Source organism: Phytophthora infestans, genomic scaffold (genome assembly GCF_000142945.1).
Source record: "Phytophthora infestans T30-4 supercont1.47 genomic scaffold, whole genome shotgun sequence".
Lineage (NCBI taxonomy): Eukaryota > Oomycota > Peronosporomycetes > Peronosporales > Peronosporaceae > Phytophthora > Phytophthora infestans.
The window spans coordinates 838,965-861,115 of record NW_003303712.1 but is presented as its reverse complement, the minus strand read 5'-3'; the positions used below and the strand labels follow the sequence as shown (position 1 = coordinate 861,115).

Here is a 22,151-nt window from a genome sequence, read left to right as displayed (position 1 = left end):
CTTTTAACCAGATGATAGACAAAATCAAAAAGAGGGTCAGAGCAGAAGTCTGCTGCCCTAGACCGGTTTATTGTGTTGGTTCGTGTTTTTTCTAGCTGCGGAGCATTTTGGCAACTTGGTGCGCCAGACTGCTGTCCGTAGGCGCACACTGTCGACGCAGCTCCGGGATTTCGTTGCTCACGATGTTGTCGAGTGCTGCAATCTCCGAGTTCTTCAGCTTCGGCATCATACTGAAGCCAAGAGTGTGTGCTGCCACTTGCAGCGACGGCAGCACGCGCTTCCACAAGGATAACACGTACTCGTCTCCCTCCGCCAACTGGCGGCCGTATCGACGACGGAACAGCTCACTCAGCGAGTCCTCATGCAGCAGATCGCGCTCCAGTTGGGTCATCACAGTCGAGTTGTGCCACCCCACACCACCAGACGCCAACACACTGGCAACGGATAGTCCTGCCGCAGCTTCGATGGGGACGCCGCTCGCCAACGCCGAAGCTGCGAGTGCGTTGCCTCCCACGAACGTCGCAGCCACGAGAGCCGAGCGACGCCACTTCTCACTAGCGTAACGAGCTCGCAGATCTTCAAAGACCTCGGCGTGCATCTTGAGCAGTCGTGACGAGTCGTACAGGTTCGTGATGAGGTTGTCCACACGACGCTCCGGCGCACGTTGAACCTCGCTCACCACTTCCTCACGCATAGCGTCCAAGTCCTTCATCGACGCGCCAAGACCTTCTGCTGCTTGCATCTGATTGTCCTTCGTGGGAATGCACATAGTATAGATGCGCGGGAGATCCTTGAGCGGGATGACCTTGCTCAAGTTCCAGCACAGCGAACCGTAGGCACGCGCGAAGTCATGGATCTTACGGAACTGATCCACTTTGTTAAGTACGAGGTGCAGCTTATGGTCCATACCTACCAGTGAGCGCGTTAAGATCGACAGAGTCTCACCGGTCGTGCCGGGTTTGTCCGGGTCGAAGAAGAGCAGGATCACATCGGCACGCTCGGCGTACCAGCGCACAACCTCCGGAAACTCGTATCCTCTGTCCGAGTCTTGTCCCTTAAAGCTGTTGCTCCGTTGTTGTTGCGACGATAAGCGGTCACTGGGTCCCGTGTAGTTAAACTGGGACTGGTGTGGCGGACTGTGCGGCGAGTCGATCATACCGGGACTGTCTACAAGCATGAAGTTGGCCTGGATGCCCTTGCGCACCTTGAGCTGCGTGCGCTGGATGAGTGCCGGGCCGTATACGCGCAGCCCGGAGAAGCCCAAGTCCGGGTCACCGACGAGCGCCGGACCGTCCTGGTCCAGGTCTTCGCGGCCCGGGGCGATGATGGTGAAGCCGTCGTCTGTAGGAGCCACGCCTGTGGACTGCACATCGCGCTGCAGCAGGTAGTTTATAAAGGAGGACTTGCCGGACGAGTGATTGCCTAATAGGAAGACGAAGGGGAGCGACGGCAGCTTTTCCTCACGGTGCTTGCGGTCCAATGGGCCCAGTAGCTTTTCGTTTAAAGGCAACAACACGTTCGTCTCCAGGCGACTGGTCTGCTGCATAAGACGGATCCACTTCTCGTCATCGATAGCGTGATCTCCTGCAATTGCCTGTGAGGCGGCCAGCGATGACAAACGGCGGGACGCCAGCAACGGCCGGCGTAGCGCAGAACGACATCCGGCGCGTAGCATCCTCACAACAAATTATGAGCCCCTGGGTGGTGCTTGTGTACGCCACACGAGATTTCGTGTTTTATGCACGATCCTCATTTGAATGACTAACAAAGGTTTAGTGACTGGGACGTCGACAGTCATATATGTTCCTTAACCTTTACAGCGACCGACGTTGTCACCAAAGACTCGGGCATCTTGCTCAGAACAACGCACTAAGCTTTTACAACGTTGTAGTATTTTAGCACTACGTAGGTACAGTACACACACAGTGACGTACTACTACAGTACTTCACTGCACTGTACTATTAAAACTGTACAACACAACAGCTTAGTCGCGAGCGTCGAACACCGACAGCAGCAGCTCGCCGTAGTCGCCGCTCACCTCTTCGGCGATGCGCTCACGCAGCTCCTTGCCGAACTTCTTCTTGTACACCGGCTTGATGTCACGAAGCACAATGTGGTAGCGCACCACGGCCGAGCTCAAAGCGTTCTCGTCCGTGCCGAAGCCCTTCATGGCCTCCTCGAACAGCTCAGCCAGCAGATCCAGCGGCTCCGTGATCATACGGATGAGGAACAGCACGGCCTTCTCAGAGTCGCCTCTGAACTCGTGGGCCGCAGCCTTCACGAGCGACTCCTCGTACTTCTTCTCGTACGCAGCGGCCACAGCGCGCAGGTGCTCGGGCGGACTGGCCGCTAGGACACCGACGAAGCCCTCCTCGTCCGTGCCCATCTTGCCACGACCAGTCTTGTACAGCTTTTCCACGTCAGCTTCCACCTTGGCGGTGTTGTGAATGTTGGCGTCGTACGGCACCAGCGCGGCCTGCAGCGACGCCAGGATAACCTTCTTGAAGTCGCCGTGCAGGTCGCTGTCCAGCACAGAGCCCAGGTCCTCGCCGTACGTCTCGTAGTATGTCTTCTTGAGGATGTTAATCTCCGCGTTCGTACGGCCCACGACCACGGGGTAGATCAGGTCCTCCTTTGTGCCCAGACCCTTGGTGGCCTTGCGCAAGATGCCAGCCTCAGCCTCCGGGAGGGGCGATGCCAGCAGCTTGAGCAGGAACTCGTAGTGGCCCGACGTCTCCTCGTCCACCAGGTCGCGCAGGCTCTGGTTGTGCAGCTCCTTGTAGCGCTTGGCGATGAAACCGCGCTCTGTGGCCGTCTTGCCGCCCAGCGCCTTGTTCAACTGTTTCTCCTTGGTGCCGGCGCCTTTGGTAGCCTCGTAGATCTCGTTCACGGTCGAGTCCGTGCCGGCCGGGTACGCAGGCGGCTGGCCGTTCCAGGCGCTGTGCGTGGCGGGCGGGTACAGGTTCAGCATCTCGGCTCAGTAGTAGGAGGGGGACTTGCGACGCAGGAGGCGGATTTGGAAATGAAAGATTTCAATTCTTTGGCTGCCACGAACTTCAATTTCATGCAGCAAAATTGACCGCATATTGTAAGAAGAATTTACGGGGTGGATACAATTAAGTTACCTGTTCTTTTCAATTAGTGGGTATAGGCGTTTGGATACTATTTCATTTGACAACGATGGAATGCTTTGATAGACTTGGAAATTCGATATCTTGAAACAAATGCTACTATTTCTGTATCGGATTCACATCCCTCCGATCTTAACAAGTATCGGAGCAGAGACAAGCAAGCATCGCCGCGATCCTCGACACGTGTTGTTGCTGAGGTGATTTGGATTTTGGTCGATGCCACATGCTTTGCCAACCTTGGTAGAGCAAGCCATAACGCATACTATCTAGCCGCATGTTTTGCTTATTTATTCTAAAGAAGATTTCTACAGAAATCTTCTTGCAAGCTCGAATCGAGCAATCAGATTTCCAAAAAATCAGTCAAAAATAAACCGGTATACCAGAGACGGGTCAAGAATCCAATTGAAGTTGCCCGAGCCAAAATGACGGACGATCGTCATTTCCAAATCCGCCTCCTGCGTCGCAAGTCCCCCTCCTACTACTGAGCCGAGATGCTGAACCTGTACCCGCCCGCCACGCACAGCGCCTGGAACGGCCAGCCGCCTGCGTACCCGGCCGGCACGGACTCGACCGTGAACGAGATCTACGAGGCTACCAAAGGCGCCGGCACCAAGGAGAAACAGTTGAACAAGGCGCTGGGCGGCAAGACGGCCACAGAGCGCGGTTTCATCGCCAAGCGCTACAAGGAGCTGCACAACCAGAGCCTGCGCGACCTGGTGGACGAGGAGACGTCGGGCCACTACGAGTTCCTGCTCAAGCTGCTGGCATCGCCCCTCCCGGAGGCTGAGGCTGGCATCCTGCGCAAGGCCACCAAGGGTCTGGGCACAAAGGAGGACCTGATCCACCCCGTGGTCGTAGGCCGTACGAACGCGGAGATTAACATCCTCAAGAAGACATACTACGAGACGTACGGCGAGGACCTGGGCTCTGTGCTGGACAGCGACCTGCACGGCGACTTCAAGAAGGTTATCCTGGCGTCGCTGCAGGCCGCGCTGGTGCCGTACGACGCCAACATTCACAACACCGCCAAGGTGGAAGCTGACGTGGAAAAGCTGTACAAGACTGGTCGTGGCAAGATGGGCACGGACGAGGAGGGCTTCGTCGGTGTCCTAGTGGCCAGTCCGCCCGAGCACCTGCGCGCTGTGGCCGCTGCGTACGAGAAGAAGTACGAGGAGTCGCTCGTGAAGGCTGCGGCCCACGAGTTCAGAGGCGACTCTGAGAAGGCCGTGCTGTTCCTCATCCGTATGATCACGGAGCCGCTGGATCTGCTGGCTGAGCTGTTCGAGGAGGCCATGAAGGGCTTCGGCACGGACGAGAACGCTTTGAGCTCGGCCGTGGTGCGCTACCACATTGTGCTTCGTGACATCAAGCCGGTGTACAAGAAGAAGTTCGGCAAGGAGCTGCGTGAGCGCATCGCCGAAGAGGTAAGCGGCGACTACGGTGAGCTGCTGCTATCGGTGTTCGACGCTCGCGACTAAGCTACTGCGCTGCAGCGCAGTGTGGTGAAGTACGTCACTGCGTGTACCTGTGTAGTCTTTTCTACATGTCTTCGTTTAAAATAAAAAATATATCACTGTCGAGCATTGATTGCAGGGTTCCTCAAAATATACTACTAATGTAAATGAATTTCTTCGCTTTGTGAGATTGTGTAGTAATGGTAAATGGATTTCTTCGTTTTGTGAGAGCATGGTAGATTGGAAATTTGCAAATAAATAATTTGTGCTGCTATTGTGGCAAAAATAAATATCTGCATCAAAATGTGATCGTGTTACCAAATTAAGGCCCTGAGAACGTGTTCTGTGCCAAATAATTTAAGCAATTTGATTGGCTAAGAGTTACGGCACTCCTGCATATGTTTTGCTCGTTCGGGATCTCTTGCAAAGTGAGTTTACGTCGGTCGCACCGGCGAAAATTTGGTGGTTGCCCAACAAGGACAATTAATTTCATGAAGGAACACAAAATCATAAATATATTCAAATTGTGGCTAGCCCATAAAGTAAGTTATTTTCTTAAGTAAAACATATATTTTCAGCAGATACATTTTTGAGGATCCCTGATTGATCGTGAGAATAATTCGGATTGGACCGATAGGATTGCCACCACTCTAATAGTACGTCTACAGTGTGTATGTAGATGCCCCACTTGTAGTCCCAGCAGAGTGAGTCACATGAAGGTATCATTAAAGTTTTGAAAGGCACGAGTAGTTATATATTAGTAGAGCAAGTACTATACTACCAAGTAGTAGTAGTTCAAGAAAATACTTTTTAGTAGTAATAGTACTTTAACCTCAGTGACTACGTGCAAAATTTGCATGATCGCTTTGAATGAAAATTGGCTCTATACGATGTAACTATATTCTTTGAAATGTGAATTTCACAAAAAAAAATCATTTAATCTTAACCCCTTAGTTCCCGCACGTTGGACCGCTCAACATAACGGATGTATCTTTTTTTTTAGCCTCTATGTTATGTTGGAGGTCCAACATAAGCAAAAGTCATACTTGATTTTAGTATTGAAACAGATCTATTGAGATCGGCATACTGAAGTCAAGGTAGTATTATTGGTTCAAGACGAGCCATTGCACAGGGCTCGGGGTTTTGGATCAGGATAGTGTGACAAAGTCAAAGCACGCCATTCCCGTTTGAACTGGTGGCCGCCAGCTTAAATCTCTCCTCATTCTTCAATTTCGCAGCTTGCACGTAAGACCAAAAGCGATGGTCGCTACGGCAGGTAAAGGGCCACCCGGGCGGACACCACGGACCACGGAGCCAGGACACACTGCAGGAGAGACAAAGGAGCGACACGCGCAGCTGCTGACCAAGCTCAGCGATCGACACCGCCGCCATCTTCTTCGGGACAGCGCAGCGCTGGGCCGATTTGTAACGCTTGCAGAGCGCGACGTGGTGGCACCACGTCATCGTGACGGTACTGCTCATGCGTGCCTATACTTTGATGAAAGCGGTAGTGCTGACTCTGTTGTGATTGTAGGTGCTCGTGATGACCGTGATCGTGCTGGCGGTAGTGGTTGAGACACAGCTGGCGCTCAGGAGAACGCGGAACCCGCTGAAAGTGCTTTTGCGAAGGCTGATTGTGTATCTTCCGCTGCGGAGGCTAAGCAACCCGCTACCGCAAAGCCGCAGAAGAGACGAGCTGCTAAAGACCGCGCTAAACTAACGACACCAGCCATGGAAGTCCGAAAGGCGACGGGAGTGTACAAGCCATCAAACCCTGGGAAGCCTAGCCAGGACGCCGAAGCCAAGGACGCAGAGGACGTTGAGGTTGACGCGACGGACGTCGCTGCTGAGGCAATGGCGATACCGTCGTCATCCGCAGCACCTACCGAGGCTCAGGTGCCACTAGATCCAGCCGTGGTCGAGATAATGGCCGACTTGATGTCCAATTTGGAGAGCGATGTCGCAGCTCGCGTGGACAACGATGCGGACACCCCTGTGCGTATTTCTTCACGGAGGTCAACAAAAGAGCAGATTACGCCGAGGCCGCCATCTCTTGGCAGGAGCCGTCGACCCCCCAAGCCTCGGAAGTCAAGTCAATCGAAGAAACGTCGACGTCCTGTTTTACAAGACGACAACCTGGTTAGTGGTGATGACGAGGACGCAGTGGGCACCACAGGGGCCCCTCCGGGTCTGTCCACGGGTGATGGGGAGGGAGAAGTGGAACGTCCATTTGGAAGCCCGACGTGTATGGTGAGTGGAGACCCGAACCTAATGGAGATTGGTGCTGAGCAATGCACTAGGTCGAACTCTGACGAGGAGACGGGATTCGATGAGGAGCCAGAAGAAGAAGACGATGATAGCGGGTGGAGTGAAGACTAGAGCCTTGGCGAGCTCACGGATGAAGACGAGGTCGGTGACCTCAACGCGACGATGCTTCCAGACTCGCTTTGTTTGTCTGCTGCTCGCAACAAGAAGGTTCTCAAGAACATGCGAAAGCCTGGGTGGGAATACGGTGCGTTCACGTTGATACAGTCCAACATAATGAGATCGAGTTTCAACTTGATCCAACATAAGCTCCAACATATACTAACTATCATTCATCACTCTTGCTCTTGCAGATCCTGACAAATTTGGCCCCGACCCTACGTATGCTGACCTCTACGACGGACCGTTTGGACCAAGCGAGAGTGTGATGGCTGTTGCAGAAGATCCGCTTGCACTGTTGTTCTACTTTTTGCCACCGAGACTGTGGTTGAACATCACGTTGGAATCGAACAACTATCAGTCGCAGACACTTGTGCATCGGGCCCGAGGTATCCGAGACCAGCAGCGCACCAGTGGAGGGGAGGTTGAAGAGTTGAGTGCCATCCGGCGACGGTTGTCAAGCGTCCCTAAGATTGAACCGTGGGAAATTCTTCGCGTCATGGCGTTGCTGATCGCGCGGATGTTGACTCCGATCAGAAAAAAAATCGCCGCACACTGGGGGCTAAAGAAGGTGGGTGCACTTCCGTCCAACAGGTTCGGTCAGTTCATGTCGAAGAACAGATTCTTCCATATAATGGGCTACCTGCACTTCAGCAGCAACAAGTCGCCTCAGGCGAAGCTCGACCGCGCATGGAAGATACGACCGGTAGTCGACGTGCTACAGCGGACTTTTGCTCGAGGTTACCGCACCCCTCCTGTCATCAGCTTCGATGAAGCCACCCTCCCGTCCCGATCGCGATACAATCCAACCCGCCAGTACAACAAAGATACGCCTCATAAATGGGGAACTAAGGTATTCGTCGCGGCGTGTGCCAAGACAGCGTACTGCCTGAGGTGAGTCTGGTATGAAGCGCAACTAGCCATTGCTGGTTGCGCTTCTTTCTCTTTTGTCCAAGTGCTTATGTTGGCTTGGATCAACATAAGCACTGCTCTCTACAATGTCATTCAACATAAGGCAAACTTTAGATGTGTTTGGCGTTTGTATCCAGACTCGAAGTGTATTGTGGAGCCAAGACGCATCTCCGGACACCAGTACCTGAGAGCAACAACTGTGGAGAAGCCGCTGTGATCCGGAACATGAATGCTTTGTGCCCCTGGCGCTTAGTGGTCACGGATAGATTCTACACCTCGGTGGGCCTGGCGCTAGAACTCCTCCATCGACGAATGTACCTGACTGGCACCATACAAACAGATCGCACTGGATATGCGGATGGAGTTTTTACGTCGAAGAAGTATAAGCAAGTGAATGGTCGAAAAGAGGTAGTTCCTCCTCAGGGCACGGTGAATATAGCAGAGAGCAAAATGCTCCCAGCAATCACGGCACTCATGTGGATGGATCGTAACCCGGTCCACATGCTCTCCAGCGGAGGCAGCCGAGTCACTGGGACTGTAATGCGTCGTGTGCACGGAGAGATGACCCCAGTACCTGCTCCGGAGTTGGTACGGGACTACCACCGCTGGATGGGTGGCGTCGATGTGCACGACCAGCTCCGGATGCAGCGCTACTGCGTCCAACTCAGTTACAAGACGAGAAAGTACTATAAAACCCTGTTCTTCGGGTTGATCGACATGGCGCTCGTAAACGCTTTCATCGTGTTTCGCCACTACCGGCAGATGAACAACCTGAGCGCGGCGAAACACTTTCAGTTTTTCGAGACCTTGATAGACCAGCTTCTGGCCGTGGATTTAATATTGAGGCCTTCGATACTATCGCGCAATCAACTCGAGCCCAAGCTTGGACTGCTGCGTCTCCAGCCAGATCAGATTCGAGCAGACAAACAGATCCAGACGATGTTATCGCTAATGGGCATACACTGGAGGAGAATCCGGACACCGTAGACGGAGAACACGGACTGAAGCGACGCCACCGATCCTGCAAAGTATGCGCGCTATTCAAGGTCAAGCCGCGGAAGTACACGAAATACTTCTGTCCCGGGTGCTCTACAGGAAATCGCCGCAAGTATATGTGTAACGTAGCTCGTGAAGGGCGAGCTAAGACGTGTTTACACGTATGGCATACGGACTGGAGCAACGGGAACGACATTCCCCAGCGCCTGCTGATGGACCACAAAGTCCGCGACCGACCGCCTTCACGTCACCCTGGCAAGAAGCGACGTCGGCGCAGCGCGGATGTCGAGAGCACCGTTCACAGCGACCGCGAAGAAGCTGAAAACGACTTGGACAACGAGGCGGAGGCGAGTGACGCCTAGGAAGCCTTTTTCTGAGTATTTTTAGTTTTTTTTTTGTTGCTGGGGCATGTAATCAATTGAAACGTCTTCTTCTCTACATTTTCTATTGGCTCTCGCTTTTCAAGGCAGTGGTGTTAGACGCGTGCCATGATGCAGAAACATGGCCTCCAAATAAACAGGGCATTTCTTATGTTGCCCAGTCATCTTAAACTATTTTGACAATCACTAGAGCCAACATAAGATGCTGGTAAGTTGGATTCGTCTTTTTTTTTACTGAAGGTATCCTGTACTATCCACAGGACAAAACCGGACCGATTCTGAAGCATACAAACTCCCATATTAATTTATGTTGGACCTCCAACATAACAACAAAATATACCCCCCACTTTTGTCACGGGAACTAAGGGGTTAAGTACAAGTTAGATTTTTTGAGGTGTAAATTTAACAAAAAAAAATGATTTGAACCTACAATTACCAAGTTCATTTTTTTTTACAAAACGCGTGTGGCGCAAAAAAAGAATAGGCATCGCGCTTTCGAGCGCCAAACTAGATTGCTGTCATACGACAATACGTTATGGTTGGAAGTGACTACACCGTCCAAGACCACTTCGTGGAGTTCGACTATGTCATCGGTGATTCGAGCAAGGGTCCAATATCACCAATGCCGCGGGTGCGGAAAACATATCGACTGCTCAACACTTTTCCGACGAAAATGCCAAGCGTTAGCAAGTCGAGGGCGATAAATCGCTCTAAGGTGTGCAAAGCCAAGAAAAGATTGAAGTCCTATAAAAGTCTGAGAAATGCTGTTTCCTGGATCCTACATGAACCTATAATTAGCAAGTTCAATTGTTTTTTTATCCGAACGCGTGTGCCGCAAAAAAAAGAACAGGCATCGCGCTATCGAGCGCCAAACTAGATTGCTGTCATACGACAATACGTTATGGTTGGAAGTGACTACACCGTCCAAGACCACTTCGTGGAGTTCGACTATGTCATCGGTGATTCGAACAAGGGTCCAATATCACCAATGCCGCGGGTGCAGAAAAAAGATCGACTGCTCAACACTTTTCCGACGAAAATGCCAAGCGTTAGCAAGTCGAGGGCGATAAATCGCTCTAAGGTGTGCAAAGCCAAGAAAACATCGAAGTCCTATAAAAGTCTGAGAAACGCTGCTTCCTGGATCCTACATGAGCCTATAACTAGCAAGTTCAATTGTTTTTTTATCCAAACGCGTGTGCCGCAAAAAAAGAGCAGGCATCGCGCTATCGAGCGCCAAACCAGATTGCTGTCATTCGACAATTCGCCATGGTTGGAAGTGACTACACCGTCCAAGAACACTTCGTGAAGTTCGACTATGTCATCGGTGATTCGAACAAGGGTCCAATATCACCAATGCCGCGGGTGCGGAAAAAATATCGACTGCTCGACACTTTTCTGACGAAAAAGCCAAGCGTTAGCAAGTCGAGGGCGATGAAGCACTCTAAGGTGTGCAAGGCCAAGAAAACGTCGAAGTCCAAGAAAACATCGAAGTCCAAGAAAACGTCTTACAATTATCAAGTTCAATATTTTGTACAAATCGCGTGTGGCGCAAAAAAAGAACAGACATCGCGCTCTTCAGCGGCATGCCAGATTACTTTCATTCGACAATTCGCCATGGTTGGAAGTGACTACACCGTCCAAGACCACTTCGTGGAGCTTGGCTATTTCATAGGTGATTCGAACAAGGGTCCAGTATCACCAATGCCGCGGGTGCGGAAAAAATATCGACTGCTCGACGCTTTTCCGACGAAAAAGCCAAGCGTTAGCAAGTCGAGGGCGATAAATTGCTCTAAGGTGTGCAAAGCCAAGAAAACATCGAAGTCCTATAAAAGTCTGAGAAACGCTGTTTCCTGGATCCTACATGAGCCTATAATTAGCAAGTTCAATTGTTTTTTTTTATCCAAACGCGTGTGCCGCAAAAAAAGAGCAGGCATCGCGCTATCGAGCGCCAAACCAGATTGCTGTCATTCGACAATTCGCCATGGTTGGAAGTGACTACACCGTCCAAGACCACTTCGTGAAGTTCGACTATGTCATCGGTGATTCGAACAAGGGTCCAATATCACCAATGCCGCGGATGCGGAAAAAATATCGACTGCTCGACACTTTTCCGACGAAAAGGCCAAGCGTTAGCAAATCGAGGGCGATGAAGCACTCTAAGGTGTGCAAGGCCAAGAAAACGTCGAAGTCCAAGAAAACATCGAAGTCCAAGAAAACGTCTTACAATTATCAAGTTCAATATTTTGTACAAATCGCGTGTGGCGCAAAAAAAGAACAGACATCGCGCTCTTCAGCGGCATGCCAGATTACTGTCATTCGACAATTCGCCATGGTTGGAAGTGACTACACCGTCCAAGACCACTTCGTGGAACTTGTCTATTTCATAGGTGATTCGAACAAGGGTCCAGTATCACCAATGCCGCGGGTGCGGAAAAAATATCGACTGCTCGACACTTTTCCGACGAAAATGCCAAGTGTTAGCAAGTCGAGGGCGATAAGTCGCTCTAAGGTGTGCAAAGCCAAGAAAACATTGAAGTCCTATAAAAGACTGAGAAATGCTGTTTCCTGGATACTACATGAACCTATAATTAGCAAGTTCAATTGTTTTTTTTTATCCAAACTCGTGTGGCGCAAAATTAGAAGAGGCATCGCGCTTTCGACCGCCAAACCAGATTGCTGTCATTCGACAATTCGGCATGGTTGGAAGTGACTACACCGTCCAAGACCACTTCGTGGAGCTCGACTATGTCATCTGTGATTCGAACAAGAGTCCAATATCACCAATGCCGCGGATGCGGAAAAAATGTCGACTGCTCGACACTTTTTTGACGAAAATGCCAAGCGTTAGCAAGTCGAGGGCGATAAATCGCTCTAAGGTGTGCAAAGCCAAGAAAACATCGAAGTCCTATAAAAGTCTGAGAAACGCTGTTTCCTGGATCTTACATGAACCTATAATTAGCAAGTTCAATTGTTTTTTTATCCAAACTCGTATGGCGCAAAATAAGAAGAGGCATCGCGTTTTCGACCGCCAAACCAGATTGCTGTCATTCGACGATTCGCCATGGTTGGAAGTGACTACACCGTCCAAGACCACTTCGTGGAACTCGACTATGTCATCTGTGATTCGAACAAGGGTCCAATATCACCAATGCCGCGGGTGCAGAAAAAAGATCGACTGCTCAACACTTTTCCGACGAAAACGCCAAGCGTTAGCAAGTCGAGGGCGATGAAGCACGCTAAGGTGTGCAAGGCTAAGAAAACGTCGAAGTCCTATAAAAGTCTGAGAAACGCTGTTTCCTGGATCTTACATGAACCTATAATTAGCAAGTTCAATTGTTTTTTTATCCAAACTCGTATGGCGCAAAATAAGAAGAGGCATCGCGTTTTCGACCGCCAAACCAGATTGCTGTCATTCGACGATTCGCCATGGTTGGAAGTGACTACACCGTCCAAGACCACTTCGTGGAACTCGACTATGTCATCTGTGATTCGAACAAGGGTCCAATATCACCAATGCCGCGGATGCGGAAAAAATATCGACTGCTCGACACTTTTCCGACGAAAAAGCCAAGCGTTAGCAAGTCGAGGGCGATGAAGCACTCTAAGGTGTGCAAGGCCAAGAAAACGTCGAAGGACAAGAAAACGTCGAAGTCCAAGAAAACGTCGAAGTCCAAGAAAACATCGAAGTCCAAGAAAACGTCTTACAATTATCGAGTTCAATATTTTGTACAAAACGCGTGTGGCGCAAAAAAAGAGCAGACATCGCGCTCTTCAGCGGCATGTCAGATTGCTGTCATTCGACAATTCGCCATGGTTGGAAGTGACTACACCGTCCAAGACCACTTCGTGGAGCTTGACTATATCATCGGTGATTCGAACAAGGGTCCAGTATCATCAATGCCGCGGGTGCGGAAAAAACATCGACTGCTCGACACTTTTCCGACGAAAAAGCCAAGCGTTATGTGGTGTAGTGATTTCTCCGTGGTTGCGGATTATCACCCGTCGACAAAGACGTGACACCGCCCAAGTTGTTCAAGCGACGAACCCTCGGTCGGGTGATGTACGGAGACGCCAAGGTGCAAGGGACTCGACGGCGTCACCTCCGAGTTTTCAACAAGTATCGGATACGGTCATATGTCACTGAATCCAGGCTGTCCTTATTATTAATAATGGACTGGCCGGATTCGCATTCAGCGGACCATCTACGGTACGAACCCTCAGTGGCGGTTGGGATGAGTTCGCGGAATACTCAGCGACCTTTGGAAGACACGTTAACCGTCTGGGACAGGGCGCGGACCGTTAAAGATGCTCATGCGACAGTGCAGACGACGCTTGGCATGCAAGAAGATCCATAACGGATCATTGTTCACTTGATATTTGTATACTTGATTAGGACTTCTTATTAGGAATAGACCCGAAAGGGTAAGCTTAAAGACAGAACAGAATTTCCACTCAAGCACACAGAGCGACGTCCGGCTTCAAGGTAAGCGTCAGGTCAAGCTTGTTTGAGTGTGTTATGCCTGTCGGTGAACTCGAAGCTCTGTAGCGAGGGTTCATCCGGCAAGGCCAAGAGACTTTGTGTATTGGCCGATTATTATCGGGAGGTTTTACGTGACGGCTTATTGTTGCCTATTTGCACGACTGGGAGTGCTTGAATTGCCTCCCTTTTATTTCTTCCAGCCGAGTGTTGAACACTCGGTGATCTCGTAAAAGGCTTACCCGTGCCTGGTACCCTTCCGCTGTTGGGACCACGAGGATTCAAAACACCTGCTAGCTTTGCTCGTGCTAGTAGCGTGTTCTTATTTTACTGGTTGGCCTATATAAGTAGTTTACAAGGTCCAGTTTGTCCCGGTGCAAGGGCAGAACTGGGGTCTTCAGGTCCGCCCGAACGATCGTTTACTATCCTAGTAGACGTATTGTTGTGGGAACATCCTAACTACATCTGTAGCTAGAGTTCACGTGGGATTTCCAACACCACAACTGGTGCCGCGACCCGGGAACAGATTGTGACCATTGTAAACTGTTTGTATGGCCTTCCAGTTTACGAGCTACCAAGAGAAGAAGAACAAGAAAAAGACAAGAAACATGGCGAAAGGACAACCGACGGTACCAGTTACGCCTACCAAGTCTGGCGGGGCTCGCAACGAGAGTTCAAGCCCGGCTGCGCGCTTTGCAGCCGCCACCGAGCTTTCAGTGAGCTTCGACGACGAAGCGGACATCGGTCCTGACGCCCACGATTATGAAGATTACGAAGATAAGACGCCGGCTCCAGAGCCAGGCGCAGCGACGCCGGAGACGGCCACGCTATCATCGGGGCTGAGCGGGGCGACCAAGTCCCTTTCGAGGAACCTCGCCGACGAGCTCGATGATGTTGCGGGACCGGAACCGGCCTATGATGGTTATGACGATGGGACCGAGGGTTTTAAGCCTTCGGTGGCGAGTGCAAAGCATTCAGCACTGCTGAAGGCACCTCGCCCACCTATCAACGGTGATACACCAGCCACCAAGCGCCTTTTCGACCTCGTACAAGCGCTGATGCAGAATGATGAGTGGATGCAGCTGCTCAAGCCCATCCCCAAGAAAAAAAGCCGACTAACCTGCGCTTGCGCAGGAACTTCAATACCCGGTATCGACTAGCCAAATTGTCGAGGATTCAGTCTCGCTACTGTTGTCGTTGGGCTTCGAGAATGAGACGTACCCATCGACGATGTCGCTCCAAGATTGGAGTCCACATGAAGCCGGAGCTGCTCTCCAGAAATGGAAGAAGAAGCTTCGGAAGGCGTTTGGCGCTGTTGGCATCAATGCTGGAAAGCAGCCTGTGAGTCGATGATTCAAGATGAAGATCCGTCTAAGATTCCACTGCCGCCGACGATTCAAGATGAAGATCCGTCTAAGATTCCACTGCCGATGATTCAAGATGAAGATCCGTCTAAGATTCCACTGCCGCCGACGCCCCAACGACTCGTTCGTACTCCTCCGACCAAGCGTGGAGCTGAGCGTGGTGCCTTTGGCACTACCGAAGCTTCACCGTACTTTCAAGACTCGCACATGGTTACGCCACGTTCGGAGAGCCGTATGCAACGCATTTACGCAAGTAACGAGAGTTCGTTCGGTCGCCGAGGCGGTGCGCGAGCCCCCAAAGGTGGTGCCGGACGTCGTCAAGTCGACAGCGATGGTTCGTCCAGTGACGATGACATTTTGGTGCGTACATTCGACGAGGAAGATCCTCAACTCGAGTTGATGCGTCAGATGAATGAGCTAGCGACGCTGAACGACGTAGACCCGACACCGAGGATTGAAATGGCTTCGCACCGACCGCTGGATCGCATCACGCCGTTCTCAGGCTCTCGCAACAAGAGCGAGAACTGTATGCAGTGGCTCCGTGGGTTCGTCTATGAAATGACTGGAACCCACACAGATGCCGATAAATGGTGCATTCCATTTGAGCTAAGTCTCCGGGACGGAGCCATTCATTGGTTCCGTCAACTTCCGAAGAAGACGAAGCGCAAGTGGAAGCTGTTGAGCGATGCGTTCATCCGCTACTACTGCTCGCAGTTCACGCAGACGGCACTGTCGCGTTACTACTCCGCCAAGCGGGAACGTAATGAACATCTGTGCGACTACATAAACAGGCTGAATGGCTACGCTCGGACCGCCCGTCTACACTTTGAGAAGAGTGGTCGCGACGCGAAAGAACACGTACAGCAATTCCTGGCAACATGCGACGATGACAAGCTAGCGGAGAGTCTCTACCACGCTCGAGTCGCCGACATTCACGAGCTCGAAGAGATCATCGGAGATGTTCTCAAGGGCAAGGAGAGAATGGCCAAGCGTGACAGTGAGTACCGATACTCCAAGAGTCGTGATACGCGACGCGACGATGGGTACGCCCGCAACAACCGGCGTGATGACCGTCGCCGCGATGACAGCCGCAACAAACCAAGAGTGACACTCATTGAAGCCACGGTGGACGACCTACTAGCTGAATTAGAAGGTCGTGAAGCTGCTCAGGGAGGCACCGAGTATTCAAACGAAGATCCGAACGCTTACGACGATGTCCAAGATGAGTACAACGACTTTCAGCCTGATAATACGGACGGTGATTTCTCATTGGACGAAAACGACCGATACCTCGCCGCGGCTAACGAAAATGAGCGCCGTGCAGCTGCTGAAGGCACCTACGCACGTTCAGACAACCGTCAACCACGTGGAAACATGCCTGATCGCGATAATGGCTTCAATCAAGATCGCCGAGGTGGTGACCGTGGGTTCAATCAGGACCAACGCGGTCGACGTGACTTCAACCGCGACAACCGACGCCCACAGTACGGACCATGCGCGGTGTGCGGTGGCATGAGTCACTCCGCCCACTACTGTAACAAGCGATGCAAGTTCTACAAATAACTCCACGATGCTGGACAATGCGAACTTTTCCGCAACTTCCAAGACCTTGCCAAATTTGTGCGCACCAAAGGCACGAAGGAGGAACTCCCGCCAGAGCTCAAGGCCGTCGTTCAAGAACGTCATTTAAACTAGGCAGCCCGCCAACTACAACTGGGTTGGTCCCTATCGGGCTGCCACAGTTAACCGAGCCTTCAATGGAAGCAGAGTGTATCTTTGCTTTCATGGGGCAGAGTGAATGGCCTGATAAATACGTAACAAGTGTGAACGCGACGGAAAATGAAAAGGAGAGGAGTAGAATCCTCGGTGGAGGTGTTGGAGAAATAATGGAGTGTGCTGATGCTGATGAGGGCACCAGCGAGGGTTCGCTCGGCTTGGTTTCGAGTGCAGCGCGAGACGAGCCCAAGGGTCACTCCAAGATTATGAAGTTGAACCCTGGCGAGAGACAGGGGTGGTGTTCGGCCAAGAAATTCGACCGACGGATCAGAATGAGAGCTCTGGTGCAAGGCGCTGTGAACGACCAGCGAACGAGGATCCTCCTCGACACAGGAGCGAGCGTTAGTGTGATCACTGACGCCTTTGCCAAGAAGTTGCGACTCCGAGATGTACCTGATCACGGACGCCGCATTGACATTCAAGGAATCAACGAAGGCAAGGTGTCTACGACGCGACGAGCGTGCGTCAAGATTACGCTCGGATGGAAGATGGTGTACGAGTTTGAGATGTGGGTAATGGCGCATAGTGCAGGCGTCGACGTGGTACTCGGGACCGACTTTATGATCCCAGCTGGGATCCGGTTGGACCTGTTCCACGGCGCGGCGCAATTACCGCACGAAGTCCAAATCCCGCTGATAAAGACCAAGAACATGATCGACAGCGAAGAATACGGCTCCCATGTTAACGCCGGGCCACCCGAGCGGTTGGACATTCAAGCGCACGAGTGGCGAGAATATCGACTAGCGAAGCGGCAAGTCGGGCTGGAAGAACACGTACTGTGGGTCCGTCGAACGAACAAGCTAATCCCGTCAGTGACGAGGTTTCGACGTGGACGGCCTCAGAGCATTCGATTGACCAACGTGGCTGATCGAACTGTGTACCTACCAGCACACGACTCGATCGCTATGTGGATTCCAGATGGGGATTTGCCACGAGGTGACGGCTATGTGCGTCTGGAGTCCAAGAAGTACCAAGACTGGCAAGTGTTGGCCTACGAAGGTTGTAGAGACCGCGGGCTCTTTCAGCGTGAATGCGAAATCTACGAACAATGGCTTGCAACTCAGCCTTCAGCAGTTGATCGACCATACTACCCAGAACCCGGTGGGGTGCTAGCACGACCTCTAGAAGACTCGCTAGTGGATTCTAGTGATCGTCTGACATGTGCAGAGCGCTGGGCACTGATCCTGGAAGCGCGTGAGCGAGTGGAAGCCTGTCTGGCGTCTGGGGTGACAGCCGGGGATTTGGCCGACGGTCAGCCTTCCGCAGAACCTTTGGACACTTACACGACAACCCATGGCGGAGGCAATAACGCGAACGAAGCCTCGGTAGTGCGTACACACGAACTACTGAGGCCGGTAAACGTGGTACATACGCCAACGAGTGTTAGTGTCCAGTCAGGGGTGACCACGGAAGCGACAAGTCACGGCACTGGATTGAATGGAGTCACCCGTTTTGACAAAGCTGTCCCGGCCTTGTGTGTCGCCAAATCTGCGAACGAGCCACCGGTGGTTGATCCAGAGGATACAGGCATCGCGCAGAAGGTGTTGAGTACGGCACCGAGTATTCATTGCAAGATTGGTGCGAATTCCGAAATGTCAAGACAGCGGCAGAACGAGGAGCGGAACAAAAGTCAACAACCCAATATGTCGACTGCCCACGCATTTAATATTGCGAACGACGACTCGGCAGGTGGCCCAGAGATGGGAAACCAGGATGGGAAGGAGATGGACCAAGTACCGACTGTTGAAATCGAAACGGATGGCAATGTTGAGTCAAGGGAAGAATCCATAGCGGCGTTGGACGGAACATACATCTCGGTTGCTCGAGTGTTAACAACCGAGGGAAATGAAGCAACGGAGGATACGAGAAATGATTTCTACGAACACCCAGCTAACAACATTGGCTTGGACGACTACGCGAAGGAGCTGGCATTCCTGCCGGATCTGACCGAAGAGATCAACACGAGAATTGACTACACTGCGCCTAATGTTGCTGATCCTGAGCTGTCGACTGAACGCCGAGAACGTCTAGTCGCGACGCTAAAGAACCACGAGCACATCCTGATTGCTAGTGGTAACGCACTGCCGCCGCCAGCCTACGGAGCGGTATGCGATATCGACACACAGGGGCACGCCCCAATTAAACAGCGTGCCCGACGCGTGCCGCTGCGATTTCTCGGCAAGCTGTACGAGCTGCTGCGCGCTTTATTGCGTGCAGGACTGATCGTCTTTTCAGACAGTCCATGGGCATCGCCGATCGTGATTGTGATGAAAAAGAACGGGCTGGACATCCGGCTCTGCATTGATTACAAGATGGTGAATGCTATCACCGCGATCATGGAATATGCAATGCCGCTAGTCGACGACCTGTTAACAGATCTCGAGCGCTACCTATGGTTCTGCTCGCTGGATGCAGCAAGCGGCTTCTGGGCGGTCATGATGACCTTGCGAGCGCGTAAAATATCGGCGTTCGTCTGCGCACTCGGACATTTCGAGTGGTTACGCATGCCCTTCGGGCTAAAGAACGCGCCGATGATCTATCAGCGTATGATTGACAACGCACTCTGGGGGTTCGTTCAACCTAAAGGAGGTTGGTTTGAATACTCGGAGAAGATGCGTTTAGCTGAAGAACAGGCCAAGGAACGTCGTGGGCCAAGCGCCGAGGGTTCGTTTCAAACGAAGTTCGCGGCAGACCGCGAAGCACCTGTAGAAACCGACCCTGTACTACAACTCGTCAACAGCCCCGTCGCTGACATGTTTACGAACGGGGAGCCAGACGAATCATCGCTGGTACCTGTATTTGGTCGACGGTTGTTTGTGGATGACATTTGCTTCGGTGGCGAGGATTTCGACAGCTGCCTGGCGACGCTGGACCGATTGCTAGCAAGATTCGCACAGTGTCGGATCAGCATTAGCTTCACCAAGAGCATCTTTTGCCAACCCAAGGTGGACTTTTTGTCGCATAAAATTTCGCCAGAAGGTATCAGAGCTGACCCCAAGAAGCTTGCGGCCATCACCGAGCTTTCGTTTCCAACGAGCAAGAAGGGCATGCAGTCGTTTCTTGGAGCGGTTAATTACTACAGCCGCTTCATTCAAGACTTCGCGGTCTACGGTGCGGCGCTGTACCAGCTCAAGGATGAAGACTTTGTCGTTGAAGGTGGCCTTTCTGTGGCACGTCATTCCTTCGAAAGATTGAAGACGAGTGTTTCACAGTCACCCATCCTCAGGCACTTCGATCGGTCGAAAGAAGTTCACGTCATGCTCTTTGCGAATGAATGGGCGTTGAGCACTACGCTAATGCAAGAACATGACGGCAAGTTACACTCCGTACGGTTCCTCGGTCGGGTGCTCAAGGAGGCCGAGATGAACTACCATCCTGCTGAGAAGGAAGTTTTGGCGTTACTTCTGCTGTTGAAGATCTGTTACGTCCAGCTGGCAGGAAAGACGCTACATGTCTATACACGATTCTCGACGTTAGAGTGGGTGCAGAAGTCGAAGTCTCTCTTCGGACGCGCGGTCCAGTTCGCAGTGCTGCTATCGCAGTGGCACCTTAAGGTGCAGCGCGTGAAAGAGAAGGATGTCGCCTTTGCGCAGCTACTGCAGTCAAGCATCACGAGCTTCGTTGACCTGGAAGACTCGCTCGCGCCGGTGGCGCCTCCAAACAAGGGTTCCCCGACTATTCGAATGGACCCCGCGTTGCTGTACGCCAGGCTTTCCCGTAATTACAGCGGATTCGTCATGTCTTTTGACGGATCAGCGAAGACAGAGAAGTACGGTGGCTACGGGAGTTGTTCATGGGTGCTGTGGAGCCTTCCTGAGTGGAAGGTAGTGATTGCTGCAAACGCTTACCTCTCGGCTACCACGGTGAATGAGGCAGAGTATAAAGGTATGATCAACGGTGTCAAGGCTGCTATTGCGCACGGTGCCGAGGATTTAGTCATCGTTGGGGACTCAAGGCTCGCGATTCAACAATCACTTGGGGTGATCGCATGCAGGAAGGAAACTTTGCTAGCGCTGCTGAATACTCACAAGGAACTCACGGCCAAGCTTCGATCAGTTAAATATCTTCACGTTGTACGAGAATACAACGCGGCCGCGGATTCGATAGCCACTGAAGCGCTGGAATCGAAGGTCAGTCGGGTAATCTTGGCTGAAACTCGCAAGTCGGAATTGGCATCGCTGAACCGCATCCAGGAAATGATCTACGAGCCGGATGAAGACTCGGTAGATGTTTCGTCACGAGGAGCAGAGCGTCAAGTACATGTACTGTCAGGCAGCGAGTCTTCAAAGTGGAAAACTTTCGAAAATTTCGTGGATGATTACAGCTCACCAAAGTGCGATTATGGTAATATAGCAGTGATGACTCGGCGACAGACGAAAGCCAAGAAACGCGTCAGGTTTGCAGATGAACACTCGGAGGATGTCTCAAAAGCTCAAGAACGACTGTCGACCAAACACAGGTACCAGCGATGATTCGTTCGGTCCCCCGTTCGTAAACATGTCAGCGACGGGGCTGCTGACGAGTTGTAGTACAGGGTTGGTCTCTACCGGTGCTTCGCGGTCTGCCGCGAACTTCGCTTGAAACGAACCCTCGGTGCTTGGCCCACGACGTTCCTTGGCTTGTTCTTCAGCTAAACGCATCCTCTCCGAGTATTCAAACCAACCTCCTTTAGGTTGAACGAACCCCCAGAGTGCGTTGTCCATCATACGCTGGTAGATCATCGGCGCGTTCGTTAATCCAAAGGGCATGCGCAACCACTCGAAGTGTCCGAGTACGCAGACAAACGCCGATACTTTACGTGCTCGCAAGGTCATCATGACCGCCCAGAAGCCGCTTGCTGCATCCAGCGAGCAGAACCATGGGTAGCATTCGAGATCGGTCAACAGGTCGTCGACTAGCGGCATTGCATACTCCATGATCACGGTGATAGCATTCACCATCTTGTAATCAATGCAGAGCCGGATGTCCAGCCCGTTCTTTTTTTCCGAATGTCCGCAGCAACATTCGAGGAAATACAATTCGGCATATTAAATTTTGCATGAGATAAATTTAAACGGGTTAAGTGTAAGCTGCACACCACATGCGACAAGGGATTGTCAGGAAGCGGTTAGGTTTACAAATATAAGGAGTCAAGAGACTCTCCCAGTCCTCCATTTGGAAATCAGCGCCGGAGAAGAGACCATCACTCGTGAAGATGTTCACCTTCGAAAAATCGTTCAACCAGATATGGCGCGAG

At 51.8% G+C, this 22,151-nt stretch overlaps 3 protein-coding genes across 3 annotated transcripts; 1 reads left to right on the top strand and 2 right to left on the bottom strand.

Annotated features, from left to right (window-relative positions):
• Window positions 1–91: 91 nt before the first annotated feature.
• Window positions 92–1,675, bottom strand: PITG_17035 (uncharacterized protein; the record flags this gene model as incomplete). Its single annotated transcript, XM_002897193.1, has 1 exon — window positions 92–1,675. The coding sequence occupies one exon, from the start codon at window positions 1,673–1,675 to the stop codon at window positions 92–94; it is 1,584 nt and encodes a 527-aa protein (XP_002897239.1).
• A 310-nt stretch (window positions 1,676–1,985) lies between these two features.
• Window positions 1,986–2,972, bottom strand: PITG_17034 (Annexin (Annexin) Family; the record flags this gene model as incomplete). The annotated part of the gene is made up of 1 exon (XM_002897192.1): window positions 1,986–2,972. The coding sequence occupies one exon, from the start codon at window positions 2,970–2,972 to the stop codon at window positions 1,986–1,988; it is 987 nt and encodes a 328-aa protein (XP_002897238.1).
• Window positions 2,973–3,623: 651 nt separating this feature from the next.
• On the top strand, window positions 3,624–4,610 carry PITG_17033 (Annexin (Annexin) Family; the record flags this gene model as incomplete). The annotated part of the gene is made up of 1 exon (XM_002897191.1): window positions 3,624–4,610. The coding sequence occupies one exon, from the start codon at window positions 3,624–3,626 to the stop codon at window positions 4,608–4,610; it is 987 nt and encodes a 328-aa protein (XP_002897237.1).
• Between the last annotated feature and the right edge of the window lie 17,541 nt (window positions 4,611–22,151).